This window comes from Bos indicus x Bos taurus, chromosome 15, assembly GCF_003369695.1.
Source record: "Bos indicus x Bos taurus breed Angus x Brahman F1 hybrid chromosome 15, Bos_hybrid_MaternalHap_v2.0, whole genome shotgun sequence".
Lineage (NCBI taxonomy): Eukaryota > Metazoa > Chordata > Mammalia > Artiodactyla > Bovidae > Bos > Bos indicus x Bos taurus.
The window spans coordinates 4,080,117-4,106,648 of record NC_040090.1 but is presented as its reverse complement, the minus strand read 5'-3'; the positions used below and the strand labels follow the sequence as shown (position 1 = coordinate 4,106,648).

The window sequence follows — 26,532 nt, the reverse complement described above, 5'->3', positions numbered from 1 at the left end:
TGACAAATGAGTATTGATGAAATGCAGAGAATAAAAGTAACACAACTTTACTTTGTTAAAATTGTCCTGCTGATCACTTTGTTCATGGCCTCTTTCACATCTCTGTTCCTCAGACTGTAGATCATGGGGTTCAACATGGGGATCACTGTGGTGTAAAACACAGCCACCATCTTCCCCTGCTCCACAGACTCCTCTGTGGGACGTCTGAGATACATGAAAATAAGGGTTCCATAGAACATGACGACAGCTGTCAAATGGGATCCACAGGTGGAGAAGGCCTTGCGCCTCCCTTCCGCTGAGTTCATCCGTACAATGGCAATGAGGATGAACAGGTAAGATAAGATAACTACAGTTAGAGAATATACGAAGTTAATGCCGGCGAGTATGAGCATCGTATATTCTTTTACAAAGGTTCCAGCACAGGCCATTTTGATGAGAGGTGGGTCTGCACAGTAGAAGTGGTTGATCTCAATCTTCCCACAGAAGTACAAGCCATAGGTCCATAATGTTGCTGCCAGACTAACCAGAAAACCATACACATAAGGGAAAGAAATCAGTCGGATACAGACAGTCCTTGACATTTTGCTGCCATAGAGCAAAGGGTCCCCAATGGCCATGTATCTATCAAAGGCCATCACAGCAAGAATAAAAACTTCTACATGGACGAGAGCAATAAAAAAGAAACACTGTACCAAACAGCCAGCATATGAAATCGTTTTTGTCTCTGATAACAGGTTTTCCAGCATTTTAGGAGTGACATTGGAGGAAAACCACACATCAACAAATGACAAATGACTCAAAAAAAAGTACATGGGGCTGCTGAGTTGTGGACTGACCTTAATTAACAGGATCATGCAGATATTACCCACCACGGTGATCACGTAGACCAGCAGGAAAATGACGAACAAGAGAACTTGCCATTCCCGACCACTGGTTAGTCCCAAAAGAATAAACTCTGTCACATCCGTGAAGTTGAGCATTTTCTCTGTTCTTGGTCAATATTATTTATAAGCCTCTGTGATAATTAAAATGAAACAAATTTAAAATCAAGTATTTATTACTAATTTATATTTTTATGTCCCCTTTCAATTTTTACTTTATTAAATATCTATGAATGTGTTATTCCATTCTTTTCAACAAATCATGTCTGAACACTTGCCATGTAACAGTCTCTCTGATAATTATGAATACTAGATGGATAAATACACAACTATAATTACATAACAGTTACACAACTCTAATTACATAACAGTTGTATAAAATGTGATTGAACTAGGCTAGTACTAAAATTTGTAACTGGCCAATTGTCCATTAACTACTTTTTAAATATCCCTTGTTTCTAACACTGGTGTATTTGGTAGTCACACGTTTTTAAAATATTTATGGAGGGTTAGTTTCTCTTTTAAACACATCACAAATATTACTTTATCTCCTTCTAATTTTAACCATATTATAAATGGAAGCTACTTAATCAGATGTATTATCAGCCCTCAGTTCAGTTCAGTCACTCAGCTGTGTCCGACTCTTTGGGACCCCATGGACTGCTGCATGCCAGGCTTCCCTGTCTATCACTAACTCCTGGAGCTTGCTCAAACTCAACTATCAGCCTTAATTACTAGATAAAAAGTTATCCTTAATCTAAGCCTGCTAGTTGTGCTCATTTAAAGAGAGACAACCTGGTCACAATAGTTATCAAAATAAAGAGGCAAACCTCACATTCAAGCATTATGCATATTCCCTAGCTAAGGACTCTTTTATATCTAACATGCAATTATAATCAACTAGATATCCTCCACAGTTATGTGCTGCAGATTAAGAAATAAGTAAGACAAAGAGATTAATGCTAATCTTTAGAGTTGTATTAATGTAATAAAATACTACAATATCATACCTATTCTGCTGTTGCTGCTGCTGCTAAGTCGCTTCAGTCGTGTCTGACTCTGTGCGACCCCATAGACGGCAGCCAATGAGGCTCCCCCGTCCCTGGGATTCTCCAGGCAAGAACACTGGAGTGGGTTGCCGTTTCCTTCTCCAATGCATGAAAGTGAAAAGTGAAAATGAAGTCGCTCAGTCGTGTCCGACCCTCAGCTACCCCATGGACTGCAGCCTTCCAGGCTCCTCTGTCCATAGGATTTTCCAGGCAAAAGTACTGGAGTGGGGTGCCATTGTCTTCTCTGTACCTATCCTAGAGATGATGAATTATACAGGAGGATATACATGGGTTATATGCAAACACTAGGCCATTGTGTAGGAGAGACTTGAATCTCTACAGAGTTTGGTGTCTTGGGGAGAGAAGCAAACCCTGTTGTATACTGAAGGAGGATTGTATCTGTCTCAAATGTGTTCAAGGGTCATTTTGAGCTTCCTGTGAACTTACTTGCCAAACAGGAACAGGAAGAAGAAAATCAGATTACAGATTTACCTGTAAACTGACCAAATAATGCTAGTTTATTAAAAAATTTTAAGATAATGTATTAATTTTTGGAAAAAAAATTGAATACCCTGAACAAGAACACTGGATATTAAGTGTCTGGCAATTTCATATTCAAAGATAAATTGATGAAAATAAGTTGTAGAAACCATCAAAAATAATAGAGGAAACACAAAGGTGAAGGAGAGGTTTCATCCCTGAAAAGGATTGCAAACGTACCTGCAGGGCACACTGGTATTAAATCAACAGAATGTGCTTGCGGCTGTTGGTGGTGTTCACCCGCATGTGCGACTCACCCTGCAGTGTTCGATCTTCGTTCCCTGAGCAGGGATGTAACCTGTGTCCCCTGAATGGGGAGTGTGGTGTATTAACCACAGGACTGCTAGGGATGTCCCCACACTAATGCATTTTTAAAGGATAAGCAATAGAGAACAGTTTATTTGGCAAGTCAGATCTAACTGTGTGGTATCAAGGATGATCTAGGGGAAAAAAAAAAGATATGAAAAAACAGTTCAAACCATTCCATCCTAAAGGAAATTAATCTCGAACATTCATTGGATGGACTGATGCTGAAGCTGAAGCTGGACACTTAACTTTGGACACAATGCAAAGAGCCGACTCATTGGAAAAGATCCTGATGCTGGGAAAGGTTGAGCACAGGAGGAGAAGGGGACAACAGAGGATGAGAAGGTTAGATAACATCAGTGATTCAATGGACGTGAATTTGAGCAAACTCTCCAAGAGATAGTGGAGGATTGAGGAGCCTGGCATGCTACAGCCATGGGGTCACAAAGAGTTGGACACAACTTAGCAACAGGAAAAACAAGCAGCAACATGAAAAGGTAGTGGTGTTAGTACTTTGCAAAAGCTAAATACATGAAATTCTGAGTGCTGGTTAGTCTGATAATTGTTACCTTTAGTGAACTCACAGGGAAACTGGAGTGGTCAGATCTGATCTTAGGAGGGATGAGGTTTGGGAAAAAAGTGAAGAGTCTGGGGAACTTAGAAGCGCTTCGATGTTTTTCCTCGCCATCTCCAGGCAAACCTATGGACACAAAACCTCCCATATTGTATTTCTCTGTGTTTCAAATTCAGTTACCTATAAATGTGGATTGTTTTTTCCCCAAGGCCAGGAAAGAGGAAACATTAAGTATTACATTTAAAGAATTCTGTCTCTAAGATTTTTTAATATAAATTTATTTATTTTAATTGGAGGTTAATTACTTTACAATATTGTATTCATTTTGCCATACATCAACATGAATCTGCCACAGGTATACACGTGTTCCCCATCCTGAATCCCCTTCCCTTATTGTGAGATTTTGAATTTTGGTTCCATGACTTAATTTATGAACTTCGGCAATTTTTATTAATATTGTGTTTTGTCTTTATCTATGTTTAACATGATATAATATTAATATACTGTTAAATTTGTTGTGACATGAAAAGAGACATTGCACATCAATATGTAATAAATGCACAAGGCAGAATTATTATTAAATGCACTCCTGTCAATAGTAGCTTCCATCAATAGTTTATAACAGTCAAGTAATCAAACTTCTCCAAAAAATTTCCTATGTCTCTCTCTTTGACAAACATACAAATATACACCTCCAGGCAAGGATAATACATATGGGATAATTAATGTTAATTGATAAATAATAAAAGAAAATAAAAACTAAGGCACAATCCTCCTCTTGCAGCTCTAGATAGATACATTTGTATACCAACCTCAGAATAAAGGGAAGCATTCCCAGTTAAGATGCAGAATTCAAAACAAACTGCTGTATAAGAGATGGCAATATGCAAAAGAGAAACTGGAAATCCACAAGAGAAATTTCCTTTAAATGCTTGCCTTAGGAAAAAAAAAAATGAAGCAATTAAGTTTTCCCTAGAAATTTCCCTAGAAATCTCTGAGGAAGAGTCAGCTCTTGGTTTCCCTACTTTTCATAACAGATTTGAATAATTTTACTTTCCCCCAAATTCAAGTTATTTTGAAAGTGTCCTGGGATCAAATAACGTACTTTGTTTGGATTTGCATCACACTCAGCTCTGCAATGATGTCGGTCATCCTGCATAAGCCAAGTCCATGCTCTGGGCTGTTTGGTCTGTGCCACTTGAATTTTCCAGTGAAAGATGAAGTGCGTATTACTCCTTATAACCAAAATTATGGCATATAATATAATGTATGAAAAAATTATCTTCAAAATGCATTTTTCAAAGCATGAAGAATGAATCCTTTCCAACTCCCTCATTTTATAAACAAGTAGACCTAGAAACTGAATCACAGCCACAACAAAGCATTTATTACAGTTAGCACATGCCAGACATTATGGTATTTTAATTCTCATAACTACCTCCTGAGGTAATCATTATTATTATCCATTTTCAGACCAAAAAATTAGTCTTAGAGAAGTTCAGTAACTTGGTCAAGGTCACACTTTCAATGAATCAGGGACAATCCTGATTCCAGAGTTGTACTGTTAATCATCCCATTCTATTGTCCAATAAATATTAGTAAGTATTAATAGAGCAAAGCAAAACTCAAGTCCTGCCCTTGAAGAGTGTCATTGCCTCTGTATTACTGATGTATTTTCAGTGTTCTACAACAATGTTATGAACTTGGGAAATAAAAATGTGTTCTTTGTACAGCCTAAAAATTATGGATAGTTTTAATGATGCATGCATTTGAGTTGCCTAGGGATTCATGCCCCCCTCTCAAACTTGTTTCCTTTCTTGGCCAGATCAGGATATTGCACTCATACCACCTCCCCTTCAGTTGCTTCAACAGTAGCCTATTCCAGCTTATGATCTGTGGAGGACATTGCTGCTTGTCCTCCAAACCCGTTCTTCTTCCATTGCAATAAATTTTGATGAGAGAGCCTTGCTCATGGCCCTGCCCCAGGACCTATAACAACACTGGCCACATGGTACATGTACAAGAAATACTTTTTCAGTAAAGTAAATGGGAAATTATCATGTTTTCAATAGGTGAACTATACATGTAAGAAAGGCACATATCTGAGTAATACCTAGATACATCTCAGAATAAGATTGAAAAGCTCCACGCTTACAGTGAAGCCACATTTTGGAATTGCAGAGTGCTCACTAAGCATTTGTGAATCAGTGCTGTATGTGGATCTTCAGAGAAAAAGTGCTGTCTTGAGAGAATCCTTGTGCTCCCCAGGGCTATGAGTCTACTCCCCATAGAAGTCTGGGAACTAGCATCTTAAACAGTAACTTACCTCAGAGCGCAGAATTTTTTTTTCAGTTGCAAATTAACTGTTTATCCCCTCAAATATTTTATTTAGTTTGATTTTTTAAGGCCAGCCTCCATAAGACATGAAATAGCCTCATGGGATTCCTCTGTGTCTTAAGGTACAAACGTGGTTCTCATTGTGAATGACAACCACTCCTTTAACATAGAGAAATCTAGGCAGGGCAACTGCCACAGAGCAAGTCACTGAGTCTTATGATTCTACATCCAGGTCACAAAGATGATGACTTAAGGTGTAGCTATGTGATTCCTGCAAAAACAGCCTTCTCTGTTTCTTTGGGGTTCCCTACATAAAATTAATAATCTCCTCCCCTGAATTTTCTTAGCATTTAGTTCTTGTTGCTTATAGAGTTCTTATTACATTATATCACATGTAAGTGTCTGTTTCGAAACTATGGACAATCTGAGACATGACACAGTGTCTTACTCCTTATTGCATCCTTTATACTCATTTAATACAAAGTGTTTTCCTAGGTCATGTGGGGAGTATCATGTGGAGAATATATAAGGTATATATTCCTATCCTGTTCATTCACATGGGGACACATACCTAGAGACACCCAGAGTATATAATAGATATCCCACATATCCATCTCCACAAATCCCACCCCACATTTCCCCACTCAACTAGCACACACTCCAAAATGCACACATTCATCCTAGGTGGCAGCGGAACTCAGATTTTGGTTGTGATTCATTTTTTCAGGGGGTTACATCTGTAAGAATTCTTATATATTTTGGATGATGGAATGGACTTCCATTAGAGTATTACATGGGTTTCTACCAGGAAACTTGGAGCCTATTTAGCCTAAGAATACTTTAAATAAAGTCTTATCTTTGTATTTTCAAATAAAATGGCTAATAGAGTTTCAGGAACCTGTGAGAGAAGAGCTGGAGATTATAACTTCAGTGCCCAAGTACCCAGGACTCCTGAGTTTCTTTGCAGTTATTATGGAGAAAGTGACTCATGTCAACACATTTGTACCATGTGTTGTACAATGCAATATGCATTCTCTCAAGAAAAATGTAAATTTGAAAAGAATAAAATGTGATGTGTGTGTATGTGTTTCTGTGTGTTTGTCTGTATTAGAGAAGGAGAGAACAAGGAAGAGAGAGCCAGAGAGAGATAAATACAACTTATATTGGAGAGCTTAACTATAATGAGTTTGATACATGTAGAAATGAATGTAACCATAAGATCTACTTTACAAAGCTATCTCAAATATTAAGCAAGTGGCAAAATTGCTGTAAGTTCTGCTAAAGTATCCAGACTCATGGAAGTTATGATCCAGAAAGATCTTGAGATCAGATGCTACAGTCTACAAATACACTGGATGAACACACAAAAATAAGTGACTCAAAGTGTAAGTTGCTCAGTCATGTCCAACTCTTTGCAACCCCATGGACTATACAGTCCATGGAATTCACCAGGCAATAATACTGGAGTGGGTAGCCTTTCCCTTTACCAGGGGATCTTCCAATCCAGGGATTGAACCCACGTCTCCCGCATTGCGGGCTGATTCTTTACCAGCTGAGCCTCAACGGAAGTCCAAGAATACTGGAGTTGGTAGCCTATCCCTTCTCCAATGGATTAATCTGACCCATGAATTGAACCAGGGTCTCCTGCCTTGCAGGCAGATTCTTTACCAACTGAGCTATTAGGGAGGTGGCTCAATGTTACCCAAAACTTAACTTGAAATTTGCAAAATCAGTAACATTATTTAACATTGACTTTACATCATCATTTTTCATGTAACACTAAACCAACTCTCAAAAGAAAGTAGAGAAAGTGGTACATTTTTGAAAAGAAAAAAAAAAGAGGTAACAAAGGTTATCCAAATCCATTTGCTAATATAGAATTAAAAGGCTTTAATATATACTTTAAAATGTATTCATAATCAGCAACTAATTTGATATATTGAGAGTTTGCAACAAATGATAAACACATGGTCTTACTGCCAAAAGAAATTACTTTTAACTCACTTAGAAAGTAATATTAACTGTGTAAGATCTTAAAATGTTTAAGGGGTTTAAGTTTTCCAACTCTAGACACAGTAATAGTAATATAATTTAATCAAAATTAGCAACGATAGTATGCAAAGAACTTTAAAATCAGATCAGATCAGTCGCTCAGTCATGTCCAACTCTTTGCGACCCCATGAATTGCAGCACGCCAGGCCTCCCTGTCCATCACCAACTCCCGGAGTTCACTCAGACTCATGTCCATCGAATCAGTGATGCCATCCAGCCATCTCATCCTCTGTCGTCCCCTTCTCCTCCTGCCCCCAATCCCTCCCAGCATCAGAGTCTTTTCCAATGAGTCAACTCTTCGCATGAGGTGGCCAAAGTACTGGAGTTTCAGCTTTAGCATCATTCTTTCCAAAGAAATCCCAGGGCTGATCTCCTTCAGAATGGACTGGTTGGATCTCCTTGCAGTCCAAGGGACTCTCAAGAGTCTTCTCCAACAACACAGTTCAAAAGCATCAATTCTTCGGCACTCAGCCTTCTTCACAGTCCAACTCTCACATCCATACATGACCACAGGAAAAACCATAGCCTTGACTAGATGAACCTTTGTTGGCAAAGTAATGTCTCTGCTTTTGAATATACCATCTAGGTTGGTCATAACTTTCCTTCCAAGGAGTAAGTGTCTTTTAATTTCATGGCTGCAGTCACCATCTGCAGTGATTTTGGAGCCCAGAAAAATAAAGTCTGACACTGTTTCCACTGTTTCCCCATCTATTTCCCATGAAGTGATGGGACCAGATGCCATAATCTTCATTTTCTGAATGTTGAGCTTTAAGTCAACTCTTTCACTCTCCACTTTCACTTTCATCAAGAGGCTTTTGAGTTCCTCTTCACTTTCTGCCATAAGGGTGGTGTCATCTGCATATCTGAGGTTATTGATATTTCTCCCGGCAATCTTGATTCCAGCTTGTGTTTCTTCCAGTCCAGTGTTTCTCATGATGTACTCTGCATAGAAGTTAAATAAACAGGGTGACAATATAGAGCCTGGACATACTCCTTTTCCTATTTGGAACCAGTCTGTTGTTCCATGTCCAGTTCTAACTGTTGCTTTCTGACCTGCATACAAATTTCTCAAGAGGCAGATCAGGTGGTCTGGTATTCCCATCTCTTTCAGAATTGTCCACAGTTTATTGTGATCCACACAGTCAAAGGCTTTAGCATAGTCAATAAAGCAGAAATAGACGTTTTTCTGGAACTCTCTTGCTTTTTCCATGATCCAGCAGATGTTGGCAATTTGATCTCTGGTTCCTCTGTCTTTTCTAAAACAAGCTTGAACATCAGGAAGTTCACAGTTCACGAATTGCTGAAGCCTGGCTTGGAGAATTTTGAGCATTACTTTACTAGCGTGTGAGATGAGTGCAATTGTGTGGTAGTTTGAGCATTCTTTGGCATTTCCTTTCTTAGGGATTGGAATGAAAACTGATCTTTTCCAAATTTGCTGGCATATTTTGTGCAGCATTTTTACAGCATCATCTTTCAGGATTTGGAATAGCTCAACTGGAATTCTATCACCTCCACTAACTTTGTTCATAGTGATGCTTTCTAAGGCCCACTTGAGTTCACATTCCAGGATGTCTGGCTCTAGGTCAGTGATCACACCATCATGATTATCTGGGTTGTGAAGATCTTTTTTGTACAGTTTTTCTATGTATTCTTGCCATCTCTTCTTAATACCTTCTGCTTCTGTTAGGTCCATACCATTTCTGTCCTTTACTGAGCTCATCTTTGCATGAAATGTTCCGCACTCATGATATACCTATATCTATGTGGAAATGAATTCATATGCATTTCTGCTTTTCCAGAGGTAAATAAAAATATCCACTTGTACAAAGAAGGTTTATTTTCATAGTGCATCAGTATAATTTTATACTGATATCTTTGCAGCTAATTTTGTGATTAAGTATATAAATTAAATGCACAAATGACATTTCAGTAGGTTTGAATTATGTATTTATTTATATTAGAGGACATAGAAACTTTAGAGAAAACCAAATTTTAAAGTTGTTGCCTCATACTTGTATGACAAAATTTCTCTTGAATTATGAGACAAACTAAATTATGTTAATATTATATGTATGGACACACACACACATACACACATATATATATATCATGTCATTGTTAATAGCAAATAGACAACAAATTTTTTATTTCTTTCAATGCAAATATTATTTTAAAATATTTTAAATTTTCAAATAATTATTTGGTCAAAAATAGGCAAAATAATCCACAGAAATATTGATTTAATTTTTTAAGTGGAATCTGGAGAACTGTGCTTTCAGTATGAGAAATTCACTAATTCCGCCCACTTTTCAGTGAGAATGAAGACGCTAGCTGGTGTCCATGAGATGTGTGCGGCCTGGTCCCTGTTGGCCTTAGGTTAGAATATAGAGGTTCTAGGAATCAGTAAAGAGAAACACTTACTCTACTCTGTGTTGTGAACACCAAAAAACTGAAAAAAGATGAAATACAATAGGGTTCCTGTTTTCAAAGCAGAAGTCTCTGAATAGATCCATGTCTCACACTGAAAGTAGCATTAAATATCACACAAGCTCAAAACCATTAGCAAGGCCACAATTTTTATACACTCAGCCTAGAAAACTAAACAAAATGTTATTTTTCTACACCAAATTAGCCTCTTAATAGGTGCATTGATAAGCCTTTCCTAAACTCACCCACTGCATTTTTGAATAAAAAAAAATAAAGCAAAATCATCTCATTCTAGCTGAGTGTGAATCACTTCAATGACTAGACCTGTGAACTTAGGCTCAAATAACATATTCTATTAATTTATTTACTAAATTTAAGTCATTTGATTACTTATGTAAGCATGAATCGGTCAATCGACTTCTTTCTCTGAATTTTAGTCTTCCTCTTGATTTTCTTTCTATGCAAGATGTCTTCAGCTATGTACTGAGCAATGATCTGTTGACACATATGAATGAATAGTAGAGGACAGATGTAATACAACTTTATTTTGACTTGTTAAAATTCTTCCAATCACTTTGTTCATGGCCTCTTTCACATCTCTGTTTCTCAGACTGTAGATCATGGGGTTCAACATGGGGATCACTGTGGTGTAAAACACAGCCACCATCTTCCCCTGCTCCACAGACTCCTCTGTGGGACGTCTGAGATACATGAAAATAAGGGTTCCGTAGAATATGACAACAGCTGTCAAATGGGACCCACAGGTGGAAAAGGCCTTGCACCTACCTTCCGCCGAGTTCATCCGTAGAATGGCAATGAGGATGAACAGGTAAGATAGGATAACTACAATTAGAGAATATGTGAAATCAATGCCAGCTAGTGTGATCATCGTGTATTCTTTTACAAAGGTTCCAGCACAGGCCATTTTGATGAGAGGTGGGTCTGCACAGTAGAAGTGGTTGATCTCAATTTTCCCACAGAAGTACAAGCCATAGGTCGATAATGTTGATACCAGACTAACCAGAAAACCATACACATAAGGGAAAGAAATCAGTCAGATACAGACAACCCTTGACATTTTGCTGCCGTAGAGCAAAGGGTCCCCAATGGCCATGTATCTATCAAAGGCCATCACAGCAAGAATAAAAACCTCTACATGGACGACAGCAATAAAAAGAAACACTGTACCAAATAGCCAGCGTATGAAATCGTTTTTGTCTCTGATAACAGGTTTTCCAGCATTTTAGGAGTGACATTGGAGGAAAACCACATATCAACAAATGACAAATGACTCAAAAAAAAGTACATGGGGCTGCTGAGTTGTGGACTGACCTTAATTAACAGGATCATGCCGATATTACCCACCACGGTGATCACATAGACCAGCAGGAAAATGACGAACGAGAGAACTTGCCATTCCCGACGACTGGTTAGTCCCAATAGAATAAACTCTGTCACATCCGTGAAGTTGAGCATTTTCTCTTCTCTAAGTCAATATTTGATACAAACTTCTACGATAAGTTTTAGTAAATAAATTTAAAATCAGATGTTGATTATTATCAATTTACATTTTATTCATGCTCTTTTATTTTAATTAAATAACTATGACTTCATTTTGACAGTCTTTTTCAGCAATTTTTTTCTGAGCACCTGCTGTTTAACAAGCTCCCTGAAGGTATCTACATTGACAAATATAATACACTGACCCACTTACATAAGAGTTGTACAAAATGTGATTGAAACATGCTATTCCTAAAAATTGTAATTGTCCAAATGTCCAAGTGTGTATGTGTGTGTGTATTCAGTTGTGTCCGACTCTTTAGGACTCCAGGGACTATAGCCCACCAGAGTCTTTCCAGGCAAAAATACTGGAGTAGATTGCCATTTCCTCCTCCAGGGGATCTTCCCAACCCAGCGCTGAACCGGAGTCTCCTGCATTGGCAGGTGGATTCTTTACCACTTAGCCACCAGGGAAGCTCAAGACTATTTCTTAAATATCCCTTGCTTTCAACTGGCATTTTGGTAATTATTCATTTTAAGATATTTATGGAGGGTAAGATTTCTCTTTTAAATGTCACTCAAAAATAATACTTTTTCTCCATTTTAATATAAGCATGTTCTCCAGGATTATGGGCTTCCCTGGTGGCTCAGACAGTACAGTGTCTTCCTGCAATGTGGGAGACCTGGGTTCAATCCCTGGGTCAGGAAGATCCCCTGGAGAAGGAAATGGCAACACACTCCAGTATTCTTGCCTAGAGAAACCCATGGACAGAGGAGCCTGGTGGGCTGCTGTCCATAGGGTCGCATAGAGTTGGACACAACTGAAGTGACTTAGCATGCATGCATGCATCCAGTACTCTTTCCTGGAAAATTCCATGGATGGAGGAGCCTGGTGGGCTACAGTCCATGGGGTCGCAAAGAGTCAGACAAGACTGAGCGACTTCACTTTCACTTCCAGGATTATAGAGAAAAACCATTTAATCCAATAAACTGTCAGCCCTAAATATCAGATAAAATTTGTTTTTAATCTAACCTCATACTTGGACTCATTTAAAAAGGGACAAACTGTTCCCAGTAATCTTTGAAATAAAGGGTTAAATCACTTACACACTTTCATATATTGTGTGTATTCCCTGGATAAGGACTCTGACAAACCTAGCATGTAATTATAACCTACTAGATACCCTCCACTGTTATGTTCTGCAGATTCAAAGATAAGACCAGATCAGTGTCACTAGTGAGAAGTGGTAGTAATGTAATTAAACCTTGTAAAATCATGATGTATTCCTACAGTGTTATAATATGGGGATAAAGCAGGGAATGATTGACTCTTCCGTGGAGATCCAGTGGTCTAAGAAAGCTTCTTGGATAGTTACAAATTTATTTTCAAATACAGATTGTATCATATGAACCTCTCCAGGACAGTACTTCACAAAATATTTTCATGAGAAAATACTAGTGCCTTGCATTCTGTTAATAAGTATTATGGAGGAAAATCCACAAGCGTTTATTCATCAAATAATGAGAAATCTTTGTGTCTTATCCAAATTCTTATAATTATGCAACTTACCTCATAAAATATGCAAAACTGTTTGGGAAAGAATTCTAATACACTTAGTCTAGCTAGCATTTACTTAGCTTTAAATGAGAGAAAGGAGAAAGAGATAGAGGTGACTTTAAGTATATGAAAGGATGGCATAGGTTTTATGCAATCATGACACCATTGTATACAAGGGACTTGAGTTTCTGCAGATTTGGGGATCCTGGGGGGATAGGGTGGAGGGTGATGCTCTAGAAGCAATCCTTCTGAGATACGAAGGAGAGCCATATTTGTCCTAAATGTGCCACAGTATCATTTTGAGCTGCTTGTGAACCTGCTCAGTCCAAGGGAACCAGAAAAAGAAAAATGGAACACAGAACTGTTTGTAAACCACCCAAACAATGCAACTTAATAAAAAGTTTTAAAAATAGTATGTTATACACAAAAATAAACTCAAAATGGATTAAAGATCTCAACGTAAGACCAGAAACTATAAAACTCCTAGAGGAGAACATAGGCAAAACACTCTCCGACATACATCACAGCAGGATCCTCTATGACCCACCTCCCAGAATATTGGAAATAAAAGCAAAAATAAACAAATGGGACCTAATTAACCTTAAAAGCTTCTGCACATCAAAGGAAACTATTAGCAAGGTGAAAAGACAGCCTTCAGAATGGGAGAAAATAATAGCAAATGAAGCAACCGACAAACAACTAATCTCAAAAATATACAAGCAACTCCTACAGCTCAACTCCAGAAAAATAAACGATCCAATCAAAAAATGGGCCTAAGAACTAAATAGACATTTCTCCAAAGAAGACATATAGATGGCTAACAAACACATGAAAAGATGTTCAACATCACTCATTATCAGAGAAATGCAAATCAAAACCACTATGAGGTACCATTTTACACCAGTCAGAATGGCTGCGATCCAAAAGTCTACAAATAATAAATGCTGGAGAGGGTGTGGAGAAAAGGGAACCCTCTTACACTGTTGGTGGGAATGCAAACTAGTACAGCCACTATGGAGAACAGTGTGGAGATTCCTTAAAAAACTGGAAATAGAACTGCCTTATGATCCAGCAATCCCACTGCTGGGCATACACACTGAGGAAACCAGAAGGGAAAGAGACACGTGTACCCCAATGTTCATCGCAGCACTGTTTATAATAGCCAGGACATGGAAGCAACCTAGATGTCCATCAGCAGATGAATGGATAAGAAAGCTGTGGTACATATGCACAATGGAGTATTACTCAGCCATTAAAAAGAATACATTTGAATCAGTTCTAATGAGGTGGATGAAACTGGAGCCTATTATACAGAGTGAAGTAAGCCAGAAGGAAAAACATAAATACAGTATACTAACGCATATATATGGAATTTAGAAAGATGGTAACAATAACCCGGTGTACGAGACAGCAAAAGAGACACTGATGTATAGAACAGTCTTATGGACTCTGTGGGAGAGGGAGAGGGTGGGAAGATTTGGGAGAATGGCATTGAAACATGTAAAATATCATGTAAGAAACGAGTTGCCAGTCCAGGTTCGATGCACGATACTGGATGCTTGGGGCTAGTGCACTGGGACGACCCAGAGGGATGGTATGGGGAGGGAGGAGGGAGGAGGGTTCAGGATGGGGAACACATGTATACCTGTGGCGGATTCATTTTGATATTTGGCAAAACTAATACAATTATGTAAAGTTTAAAAATAAAATAAAATTAGAAAAAAAAATAGTATGTTAGCTTTTGAATAAGATCAATGCCCTCAACCAAAAAAAAAAAAAAAAAAGGATTTTTAAAGATTGAGATATTAATGAAAGATATGTTTTAGACACCATCATAAATGATAGAGAAAATACAAAGATGAAGGAGAGATTCTGAATGTGGAAAGAGATTACAAATATGTTAATAGAGCATGTTGATATTGTGTTAACAAAATGTGCCAGGATTTTGCACTTACTTTTAAAACAGCAGAAGAGGAATTTTTATTTGGAATGTCAGATCTCATTGCATCTAACTGTACCAAGGATGATCCAGAAAGATGATATAAAAGATCAGTGTTGTTAGTACCTCACAAAGGTAAAATAGATGAAAACCTGTGTGGTGGTTAGACAGGTAATTGAGAGCTCTGAGGAACTCACAGGGAAAATGGAATAGTCAGGTCTGATCTTAGGAATTATGGAGACTGGAAAAAAGAGAAGGATTTGGAGACAGACAGTTTTGCTCACCACCTTCTTCAGGCAAAAATATGTACAAAAACTACCCATATTGTATCACCCTGGCTTTCAAATTAAGTTACCAGTAATTGTAGATTATTTTCCCCCAGGACCAGAAAAGAGGAAACATTAAGTATTCCAGTTAGAGAATTCTGTTTCTGTTGTAAAGTGGTTTTGAATTCTGGCCCCATGACTTATTTTGTGAACTTAGGCAGGCTTTGCTCTTAGTTTGTTTTGTGTTTCATTTTTCTGTGTCTTAAGATGATGTAACAAGTATTAATTAACAGTATTAACTTCATTGTTTGAGAGTATGAAAAGACATATTCAGATCTCTTGCAACCCCATGGATGGTAGCCCACCAGATTCCTCTGTCCATGGGATTCTCCAGGCAAGAATACTGGAGTAAGTTGCCATTTCCTCCTCCAATAATAAATAAGAAGGTGCAATTATTACTGAATGCACTTATGGAAACTGTAGCTTCATTAATAGCTTTTAATAATCAAATATTCAAATCTAAATATAAAATTTCTGTCTCTGACAAATAGACACCTCCATACATGGATAATATAAATGGAATAATTAATGAAGAATATAATAAAATAAAATATATAATGAAAGCTTCATCTTCCAGCTCCAGATAGATGTGTTTGTATACCAACCTCTAAATAGAGCAAAGTATTCCCAGGAAGGATGCAGAATGGGAAAGTGAATGTTGTGTAAGAGATGAGATGATGCCAGGTAGAAAAGAAACTGGAAATCCACAAGAGAAGTTTGCCTTAAATTATTGCCTTATTAAAAAAAAAATTAAGAATCTTCTAGAAATAACCCTGGGGAAAGTATATCTCTAGAGGAAAAGTTGATCACTGAGTTTTTGTTTTGTAACAGATTAGCAAAAAATCCACCTCCCCCATTCAAGTTATTTTGAAAGTATTCTGGGATCAAATAACGTTCTTTGCTTTGGGTTTGCATCACACTAAACTTGGTGATGACGTTCCTCAACATTCATAAGCCCAGCTTGTGTTCTGTGCTTCATGGCTCACAGGACCTTGGCCTCTAGTCCCTTATCATGCCTATGGTCTCATATTCCATTAGTTTTCTCACTGCCCTGGGCTGCAGCCACACTGGCTTCCATTTGTTCTTAAAACTTTCCTTGAACGCTTGCATCTGCCTTTTCCTTAGTTACTCCATCTTCTAAAACACTGCTCCGTAAGGACCTCCATGGCTCATCTCTAAACCACCTTCATGAGATTTTTGTTCAATTATCCTCTTCTCAATGAAATCAACCTTCATTCTCATATCTGAGCCAGAGATCCCCCTTTGCTCCTTTATCTTACAAGATGATTTTTTCCAGATTTTTCTATAACATCACTAATATACTCTAAGATTTATTTATGTATTTTCCTGATGGTTTATGCTTGTTTCACACAAATGGAATATAAGTCTCATGAGATCAAGGATTTCTTTTTCTGTTTTGTTCACTGATAACAAATAACTAAAACAGAGCCTCAAACATAACAGGCACTCAGCTAATATTCGTTGGACAAATAAGTGAATTAATTAATTCAACTGAAGGTTAAAATGCTTAGAAGTAGGCCAAAATAATTATAAATAAGTTTATGTATTTATTATTGGCATTTTAATATGATTAGGGTTAGAGAGACTATTAATTTACTAATGGTAATGTCCTATGAGAATTAGTGTTGGTATCTTGCTTCAGACTGCATGCAAAAACTAAATTGCAAACTATATAAATTAAATATTTAAATATGTGTGTAATGCAATAACTTTTATGTGAATGATTATATAGTTTCTCATAGTACTTAAAATTGCACTAGTTGCATAATTACCTCTGAAATCATATGGCTTTCAAATTGATTAAGTTTTATAATCTAGGGCAAGAATACAGCTAGGTAGAGAAATTAGTTCTGCTGTTGGTAAATTAGGCAGTTTAGAGTTACACACATAAATAGAAGGAGAAAAATAGCATACAAGATTATGTTATTAATGTTGATTATTTTATGTGACAACTAATTTAACCCTGAGGTAAATTCTTAAACAAAATTCCTGGAAAGTATTGATCAAGTTGAATACTCTGGAACATACATATGCACACACATGTGTAAACACACATATAACCTATCTATATATGTGTAACATATATAACATTTATACTTACATATATAATGTTGATGGATAATTTTGTTTCATTTGTGGAAATAATTGTGAGGAAAACTTTATTTTTAAAATTTTCTTATAAAATATTGATAAATAAAAGAAAATGAACAGAATTTGAATATTGACAAGAAAGTTTAAGATTCATTCACAATCAAGCAGCTATCTGTGCCTCAAATTTTTCTCATCTTTCAAAAAAAACATTTTGAAAACCAGGCAACAGTATTGCTAAAAACAAAATTCAGGATATCTGCTATATTGATAATGTGTTCATTTTAAAATCAGATATAAAAGAATCACATTACATATGTATGTACTAGGACTAGCAAGTTTTCTGCTAGTTTCTGCTATCACCAACCCCAAAAATATTTTTTAAAAATAAAACAAAATAAGAGTAAATATATTTTTCTATTTTCCAAAAATTGTCTAAAGATAAGTTGTTGAAATATATTTACAGAAACACATTCCAAACTCCAAATCAACAGTGAGATTATATTACCTTCTGATGGTCATTAAAGGTAAGACACAAATGGGCCTTAAATAGAAACCATATAAGTAAAATATGCTTACATATAAATGAGGTTTATTTAATTATTAGTAAACATTTGAAAAATCCAGACTCATCTAGGATACAGTTGCATTGATTAATACTATTGAATGAGGCTTGTAGCATATGTTGAATAAAATATTCCACAATCAGGGATGTTATCTACAATTGTAACAATGAGATACAGTGGAATAACAGTCAATTTAAGCACCTAAAAATAACAGATATCCCAAACCAATATCTATTTTAGGTGCAAGAAAAGACTATTACACTTTCTCTAAAATCAGAATCTAAACAGGGAACACGTGTATACCTGTGGAGGATTCATGCTGATATATGGCAAAACCAATAAAATATTGTAGTTAAAAAATAAAATTAAAAAAAAAGTGAATGTATAAAAATTGCAAATATTTTACATAAAATTTTTTCCAGTCACACCTACTAAATTTAGATTTCATAGACCCAGAGACTCTTGTTTCAAATGTGCTTATTTTATGTTTACACTATTATTACATTTTCAATTATACATAATCTTCATCTATTCATGGAAAACATAAATGACAAATTTCCTCAAAATTACCCAAAAGAAATGATAACTGTCTACCCCTTCTATTGAACCATGGGTCTCATCATATACTTTAACTTTCCATTTTATTTAGTTAAAGCTGTTCTGCTCCTTCATCTTTGTTGCTGAGACTAAAAATCATAGAGTACAACATTTAGGAATTACTGTGATGTAAAACGTAGCCACCATTTCCCCCTGTTCTACAGACTCTTCAGTTGGACTTCTGAGACACACGAAGAAAAGATTTCCATAAAATATGGGGACCGCTGTCAAGTGGGGTCCACATGTAGAGAAGGTTTTCTTCCTTCTGCTGAGTGCATTCTCAGGACAGCAATAAGGATAAATGTGTTCAGTTCAGTTCAGTTCAGTCACTCAGTCATGTCCAACTCTTTGCAACTCCATGAATCACAGCACGCCAGGCCTCCCTGTCCATCACCAACTCCCGGAGTTCACTCAAACTCACATCCCTCGAGTCGGTGATGGCATCTCATCCTCTGCCGTCCCCTTCTCCTCCTGCTTCCAATCCCTCCCAGCATCAGAGTCTTTTCCAGTGATTCAACTCTTCGCATGAGGTGGTCAAAGTACTGGAGTTTCAGCTTCAGCATCATTCCTTCCAAAGAACACCCAGGACTGATCTCCTTTAGAATGGACTGGTTGGATCTCCTTGCAGTCCAAGGGACTCTCAAGAGTCTTCTCCAACAACACAGTTCAAAAGCATCAATTCTTTGGCACTCAGCTTTCTTCACAGTCCAACTCTCAAATCCATACATGACTACTGGAAAAACCATAGCCTTGACTAGATTAACCTTTGTTAGCAAAGTAATGTCTCTGCTTTTGAATATGCCATCTAGGTTGGTCATAACTTTCCTTCCAAGGAGTAAGCATCTTTCAATTTCATGGCTGCAGTCACCATATGCAGTGATTTTGGGGCCCAGAAAAATAAAGTCTGACACTGTTTCCCCATCTATTTCCCATGAAGTGATGGGACCAGATGCCATGACCTTAGTTTTCTGAATGTTGAGCTTTAAGCCAACTTTTCCACTCTCCTCTTTCACCTTCATCAAGAGGCTTTTTAGTTCCTCTTCACTTTCTGCCATAAGGGTGGCGTTATCTGCAATATCTGAGGTTATTGATATTTCTTCTGGCAATCTTGATTCCAGCTTGTGCTTTTTCCAGCCCAGTGTTTCTTATGATGTACTCTGCATATAAGTTAAATAAGTAGGGTGACAATATACAGCCTTGATGTACTCCTTTTCCTATTTGGAACCAGTCTGTTGTTCCATGTCCAGTTCTAACTGTTGCTGCCTGACCTGCATATGGGTGTCTCAAGAGGCAGGTCAGGTGGTCTGGTATTCCCATCTCTTTCAGAATTTTCGAGTTTAATGTGATCCACACAGTCAAAGGCTTTGGCATAGTCAATAAAGCAGAAATAGATATTTTTCTGGAACTCTCTTGCTTTTTTCAATGATCCAGAGGATGTTGGCAATTTGATGTCTGGTTCCTCTGTCTTTTCTAAAACCAGCTTGAACATCTGGAAGTTCACAGTTCACGAATTGCTGAAGCCTGGCTTGGAGAATTTTTAGCATTACTCTACTAGCATGTGAGATGAGTGCAATTGTGTGGTAGTTTGAGCATTTCTTGGCATTGCCTTTCTTCTGGGATTGGAATGAAAACTGATCTTTTCCAGTCCTGTGGCCACTGCTGAGTTTTCAAAATTTGCTGGCATATTGAGTGCAGCACTTTCACAGCATAATCTTTCAGGTTTTGAAATAGCTTAACTAGAATTCCATCACCTCCACTAGCTTTGTTCATAGTGATGCTTTCTTTATAGTCCAACTTTAGTCTCAGCTTTCTTTATAGTCCAACTCTCACATTCATACATGACAACTGGAAAAACCATAGACTTGACTAGATGGACCTTTGTTGGCAAAGTAATGTCTCTGCTTTTTAATATGGGGTCTAGATTGGTGATAACCTTTCTTCCAAGGAGTAAAGCATCTTCTAATTTCATGGCTACACTCACCATCTGCAGTGATTTTGGAGCCCAAAACAATAAAGTCTGCCACTGTTAGAAATGGACTTGGAACAACAGAATGGTTCCAAATTGGGAAAGAAGTCCATCAAAGCTGTATATTGTCACCCTGCTTATTTAATTTCAATGCAGAGTACATCTTGTGAAGTGCCAGGCTGGATGAAGGACAATCTGGAATCAAGATTTCTGGGAGAAATAACAATATCCTCAAGATGATGACATCACCCTTATGGCAGAAAGAGAAGAACTAAAGAGCTTCTTGATGAAAATTAAAGAGGAGACTGAAAAAGTTGGCTTAAAACTCAGCATTCAGAAAACTGAGATCATGGCATATGGTCCCATAACTTCACGGAAATAGATGGGGAAGCAATGGAAACAGAGAGATACTTTATTTTGGGGGGAGAGGGCTCCAAAATCACTGCAGATGGTGACTACACCCATGAAATTAAAAGACGCTTGTTCTTTGGAAGAAAAGTTATGACTAGCCTGGACAGCATATTAAAAAACAGAGGCATTACTTTGCCAACAAAATCCATCTAGCCAAAGCTATGGTCTTTCCAGTAGTCATGTATGGATGTGAGAGTTGGATTGGAAAGAAAGCTGAGTGGTGAAGAATTGATGCTTTTGAACTGTGGTGTTGGAGAAGATCCTGAGAATCTCTTGGACTGCAAAGAGATCAATCCAGTCAATCTGAAAGCAAATAAACCCTGAATATTCTTTGGAAGGACTGATGTTGAAGCTGAAGCTCTAATATTTTGGCTACTTTATGTGAAAAACTGACTCCTTAGAAAAGACCCTGGTGCTGGGAAAGATTGAAGGAGGGAGGAGGAGTGGATGACAGAGGATGAGATGGTTAGATAGCATCACCGGCTCAATGGACATGAGTTTGAATAAGCTCCAGGAGTTGGTGAAGGACAGGAAAACCTGGCTTGCTGCAGTCCATGGGGTCGCAAAGAGTTGGACACAACTTAACCACTGAACTGAACATCACAATGTGGTCAATATGAATAGCACTTCATTTTTCAGCTGCCCAAACCATATAAATGAAACTAATAGACTTATATAATTTGAATAAATGTATAACAATATAGCACAGAAGGCAATGGTGACCCACTCCAGTATTCTTCCATGGAAAAATCCCACAGACGGAGGAGCCTGGTAGGCTGCAGTCCATGGGGTAACGAAGAGTCGGACACGACTGAGCGACTTCACTTTCACTTTTCGCTTTCATGCACTGGAGAAGGAAATGGCAACCCACTCCAGTGTTCTTGCCTGGAGAATCCCAGGGATGGTGGAGCCTGGTGGGCTGCCGTCTACGGGGTCGCACAGAGTTGGACACTATTGAAGCAACTCAGTAGCAGCAGCAGCAGCAGCATAACAGTATAGGATGCTTGGGGCTGGTGCACTGGGATGACCCAGAGGCATGGTACAGGGAGGGACGTGGGAGGGGGGTTCAGGATGGGGAACACTTGTACACCCATGGCAGATTCATGTTGATGTATGGCAAAACCAATACAATATTGAAAAGTAATTAGCCTCCAATTAAAATAAATACATTTATATTAAAAAAATATATAGGGCTTTGATAGTGATTCAGAGGGTAAAGAATTTGCCTGCAGTGCAGGAGACCAGGATTTGATCCCACAGATTGGGAAGAGTACTTGGGGAAAAGAATGGCAAGGCACTTCAGTATTTGTGCCTGGAGAATTCTTCCATATAGCAATAATAAGAACCCAATTTGTTGGGTTCTTAAAATCCATGCAGCATATTAAAATAGCTTCCTTCATATGTTTGCTTAATTACAGCAATCCTTTGAAATATACACTATACTAAACCATTTTACAATAAAGAAATACAATACAATAAAGAAATTCTTTGGCCTTCTGATTTCAAATCTCATTGTCTTAATTATTAAATATTATGAGGTCTTTGAACAATTGCACTCATCTTGTTAGCATTCAGGTTTATAGTTCACAACATTTTAAGTTACTAAATAAGTTATTCACTCATTTATCTATACACGCTTATCACAAGTTATTATTGTGCATCTTTCAAAACTCAGATGTGATGCTGGAGGCTAGAAGTAAGATGATGGACAAGACAACTGCAAAAGGTTAAGTTAGGTGGATAACCAAGTCCAGAACATTTAACTCTTGGACCCTGGCTCACAGCTCAGTTATAGAAGAACTAGAAGAGGAATCAGATATTATAGTCCCCAGTTTGCTATAGACATCACATACTTCTTTCCTCTGTAACATTCTACCTTCCTAAGGAAGTCCATCTCTTCCTCTCAGTTAAATAGACTGCTTAGGGAAAGACAATATGCTGCCAGAGTGTTAAAATTCAATTTATCTAACACTACTGCCCCCCTGCTGCTGCTGCTAAGTCACTTCAGTCATGTCTGACTCTGTGCAACCCCATAGACGGCAGCCCACCAGACTCCCCCATCCCTGGGATTCTCCAGGCAAGAACACTGGAGTGGGTTGCCATTTCCTTCTCCAATGCATGAAAGTGAAAAGTGAAAGTGAAGTCGCTCAGTTGTGTCTGACCCTTAGCATGGACTGCAGCCTACCAGGCTCCTCCGTCCATGGGATTTTCCAGGCAAGAGTACTGGAGTGGGGTGCCATTGCCTTCTCCGGTTAATTAAGCACTATCATCTAAATAGCACACAAGTTAACAAAGGCACAGAAAAAAATATATATTACAAATTCAGGGATAAAATATAGCAAAGTGAATGACTTTTAGCTCAAGCAATACATATGTGAAATATATAAAGATTTTGCATAAGAAAAGAAACAAGACTCAAAACTATATTTCCAATTTTTGTTAAAAAATCTAGAAAAGAAAGTAAAAAGTAATCCCAAGTAATCTACCTTTTTCAGATCAATGACACAAAAAACATTTTTTCTTTCCCTAGATCTGAGTATGTGTATTCACACTCGCAGATCTGAGGGAGAAAGTAGGTCCCTACAGATCAGAGGCCACAAACCAGATCCACAAACAGCTGTCTAGGAAAAGAATGATTATATTCTTCTCTCTTCTCATTCCAGACTGACCGTCAAACAAGTGCATTCATAAGAACCAGAAAGCTATCATGACCCATAGTTCAGTTTTACTTAGTAAGTTAGGGGAAGAGTACAGAAGGTTGGTCTTCTTAAAGATTCGTAGCCCCTCAAAATAGATGACAATAAAAAGAAAATAAATTCAAAGAACTGAGCTCACAGCATGTGTATCCTGTTTACTATTATCAGCAGTAAGAGCATATCTGTGCTCCAGGGAATACGTAGTAGGAATTTTCACTTAGAGAGGGGCTCCTCAAAATGAAATGACTTCAAAGAACCTAAAATTTCATTCTAAAAGCAGTTCTGAAATAGTTGATCTGAGGTGCAGAACTCTATGCTTCATTTCTAACAATATCCAAGGAGATGTTACTACTGTCAACCCAGGAAAACATATTAAAGGACAGCAGTCTAGACTAAGTACAGCTTATTTATTCTCAGTCCGAAGAACAATTGAAACACAGACACAAAGAATATGAAAACTGATCTTATAAATGTAGAGACATTTGAGCCAAAGATTAAGAGTAACCACTTATTGGAAATTGAGGCATGGCCATCTTAGTGACTATGTTTCTCCTGAGGACTCTCTTCAGTGCTTGTTTTACATATTTGTTCCTCAGAGTGTAGATCAATGGATTAAGTACTGGACTTACAAAGGTGTAGAAAACAGCTATTATCTTGGATTCTTCCACCGTCTTGTCTGTTGGTGGTCTTACATACATGCAGAAGAGTGTCCCATAAAATAGTGTTACAGCCATCATGTGGGAACCACAGGTGGAGAATGCCTTGCGCCTTCCTTCTGCTGATTTGATCCTGAGGATTGCAGTGAGAATTAAGGCGTAAGAAGTCAGGATGATGATGAGGGAGTTGGAGAGGTTGAAGCCTGCTGATATCAACATGGCATGCTCTTTGACATAAGTATCAGAGCAAGAAAGCTTGATGAGTGGCGGGTCAGCACAGTAGAAATGGTTGATGATGTTGGATCTACAGAAGGTCAAGTGGAAGGTCAGGATGGCCTGGAAGAGTCCATCTGAGAAGCCATAGACATAAGGAAATGTGGCCAAGCTTATGCAGATGCACCTGGACATCTTCACACTGTAGTGCAGAGGGTTGCATATGGCCACGTAGCGGTCATAGGCCATTGCTGCCAGCATGTAAAACTCAGTGAGGAGAAGTGCTATGAAAAGGTAACATTGTACAAAGCAGCCAGCGAAGCTGATGGTCTTCTTCTGTGATACCAGATTAGTCAGCATCTGTGGGGCTGCAGTAGAGGTATAGCACAAGTCTACAAAGGATAAATGAGTGAGGAAGAAGTACATGGGTGTGTGAAGGTGAGAGTCCAGTCTGATTAACACCATCATGCCCAGGTTGCCTAGGAGGGTGACCAGGTAAATGACCAGAAACAGCACAAAGAGGAGAGGCTGGAGCTCTGGGCGATCTGTGAGCCCCAGGAGGATGAATTCTCTTAGTATGGTGTCATTGGTGAAGGGCATTTTCTGCACTTGAAACAGATGGAATCAGAGACATGAAGGTGCACTTTTTATTACTATTGAAATGATTTTTATCTATACCTCCAGATCATTCAAAATGAATACTATTGTAAGATGAAGTTTTGCTTCTACTGAGCCATTGTTTCAGCTTCTTTAATACAGAACTATTATTTTATTTCCTTCCTTTGTTTCCTTCCTACCTTGTACCTACATCTGTACCTAAAGATAACTATGCTTATAGCTATGTCCATATGTGTAAGTGAACTGCATATTCCGTATCTCCCTGCACTTTCTAAGCTTCTGCATTTTACATACCTTTATAGCCCCAGCTTCAAGGCTATCCTTTATGAAGTACTTTCACTCCTCTCCCATCATACATAAAACTGAATTACTCCCTTTCTGCTTTTTACTTCCACCACACACCCTATATCCTCTCATTTATTGTTTAGCACATTACATCACTAAAATGGATCCACTTGCTCCTTATATGTTAGTTCTTCAAGGACAGAGTAAATTATTCTTCATTACTGTTCTGTGATTTCTAAGGGCATATTTATATGCTACTTTAATGGCACCCCACTCTACTACTCTTGCCTGGAAAATCCCATGGATAGAGGAGCCTGGTAGGCTGCAGTCCATGGGGTCACTGAGGGTCGGGCATGACTGAGTGATTTCACTTTCACTTTTCATTTTCATTCATTGGAGAAGGCCATGGCAACCCACCCCAGTGTTCTTGCCTGGAGAATCCCAGGGATAGGGGAGCCTGGTGGGCTGCTGTCTATGGTGTCGCACAGAGTTGGACACGACCGAAGTGACTTAGAAGTAGCAGGTAAAATAGAAAAGAAAAAAAAATAGCATGAGCATGAAATACCAAACTACTTGCAATCTTTTATTCTGAATTCCCACAGAATGATTCACAGTGTTATATCTTTCACAGGAAAAACAGGGGCTTACAAACTGTTTGACAAAACAATTGCTCCAAGAAGCTTGTTAATCAAGATAATCTACAGAACATCTGTGTCAGAAAGTCTCATGGGACAGTGGAGTCTCACACTTAACATTTATCCCGATGATCCTAACACAGATGTTCCCAGAATCACACTTTAAAAATATAATTACAAACCAAAACACAAAGGCACAGTCACCAGAGTCCTATAAACACATGACAAATCAATGAACAAAGAATTTTTAGATGAAATTAATTCTTACACAGTATTTTGAGGATGGTCTAC

The 26,532-nt window shown here is 38.0% G+C and overlaps 2 protein-coding genes across 2 annotated transcripts; both read right to left on the bottom strand.

The window, feature by feature from the left end:
* Positions 1–47: 47 nt before the first annotated feature.
* Positions 48–11,642, bottom strand: LOC113904650 (olfactory receptor 5M3-like). The gene is given in 3 exon segments (XM_027561771.1): positions 48–983; positions 11,044–11,348; positions 11,351–11,642. Coding segments are annotated over 3 exon segments (1,533 nt in total).
* A 12,686-nt stretch (positions 11,643–24,328) lies between these two features.
* Positions 24,329–25,303, bottom strand: LOC113906020 (olfactory receptor 5M11-like). Its single transcript, XM_027564044.1, has one exon. The coding sequence runs from the start codon at positions 25,301–25,303 to the stop codon at positions 24,329–24,331; it is 975 nt and encodes a 324-aa protein (XP_027419845.1).
* Between the last annotated feature and the right edge of the window lie 1,229 nt (positions 25,304–26,532).

Bases quoted from the DNA above. Each gene is read 5' to 3' on its own strand.
- LOC113906020 (XM_027564044.1), bottom strand. From the start codon at position 25,303: ATGCCCTTCACCAATGACACCATACTAAGAGAATTCATCCTCCTGGGG.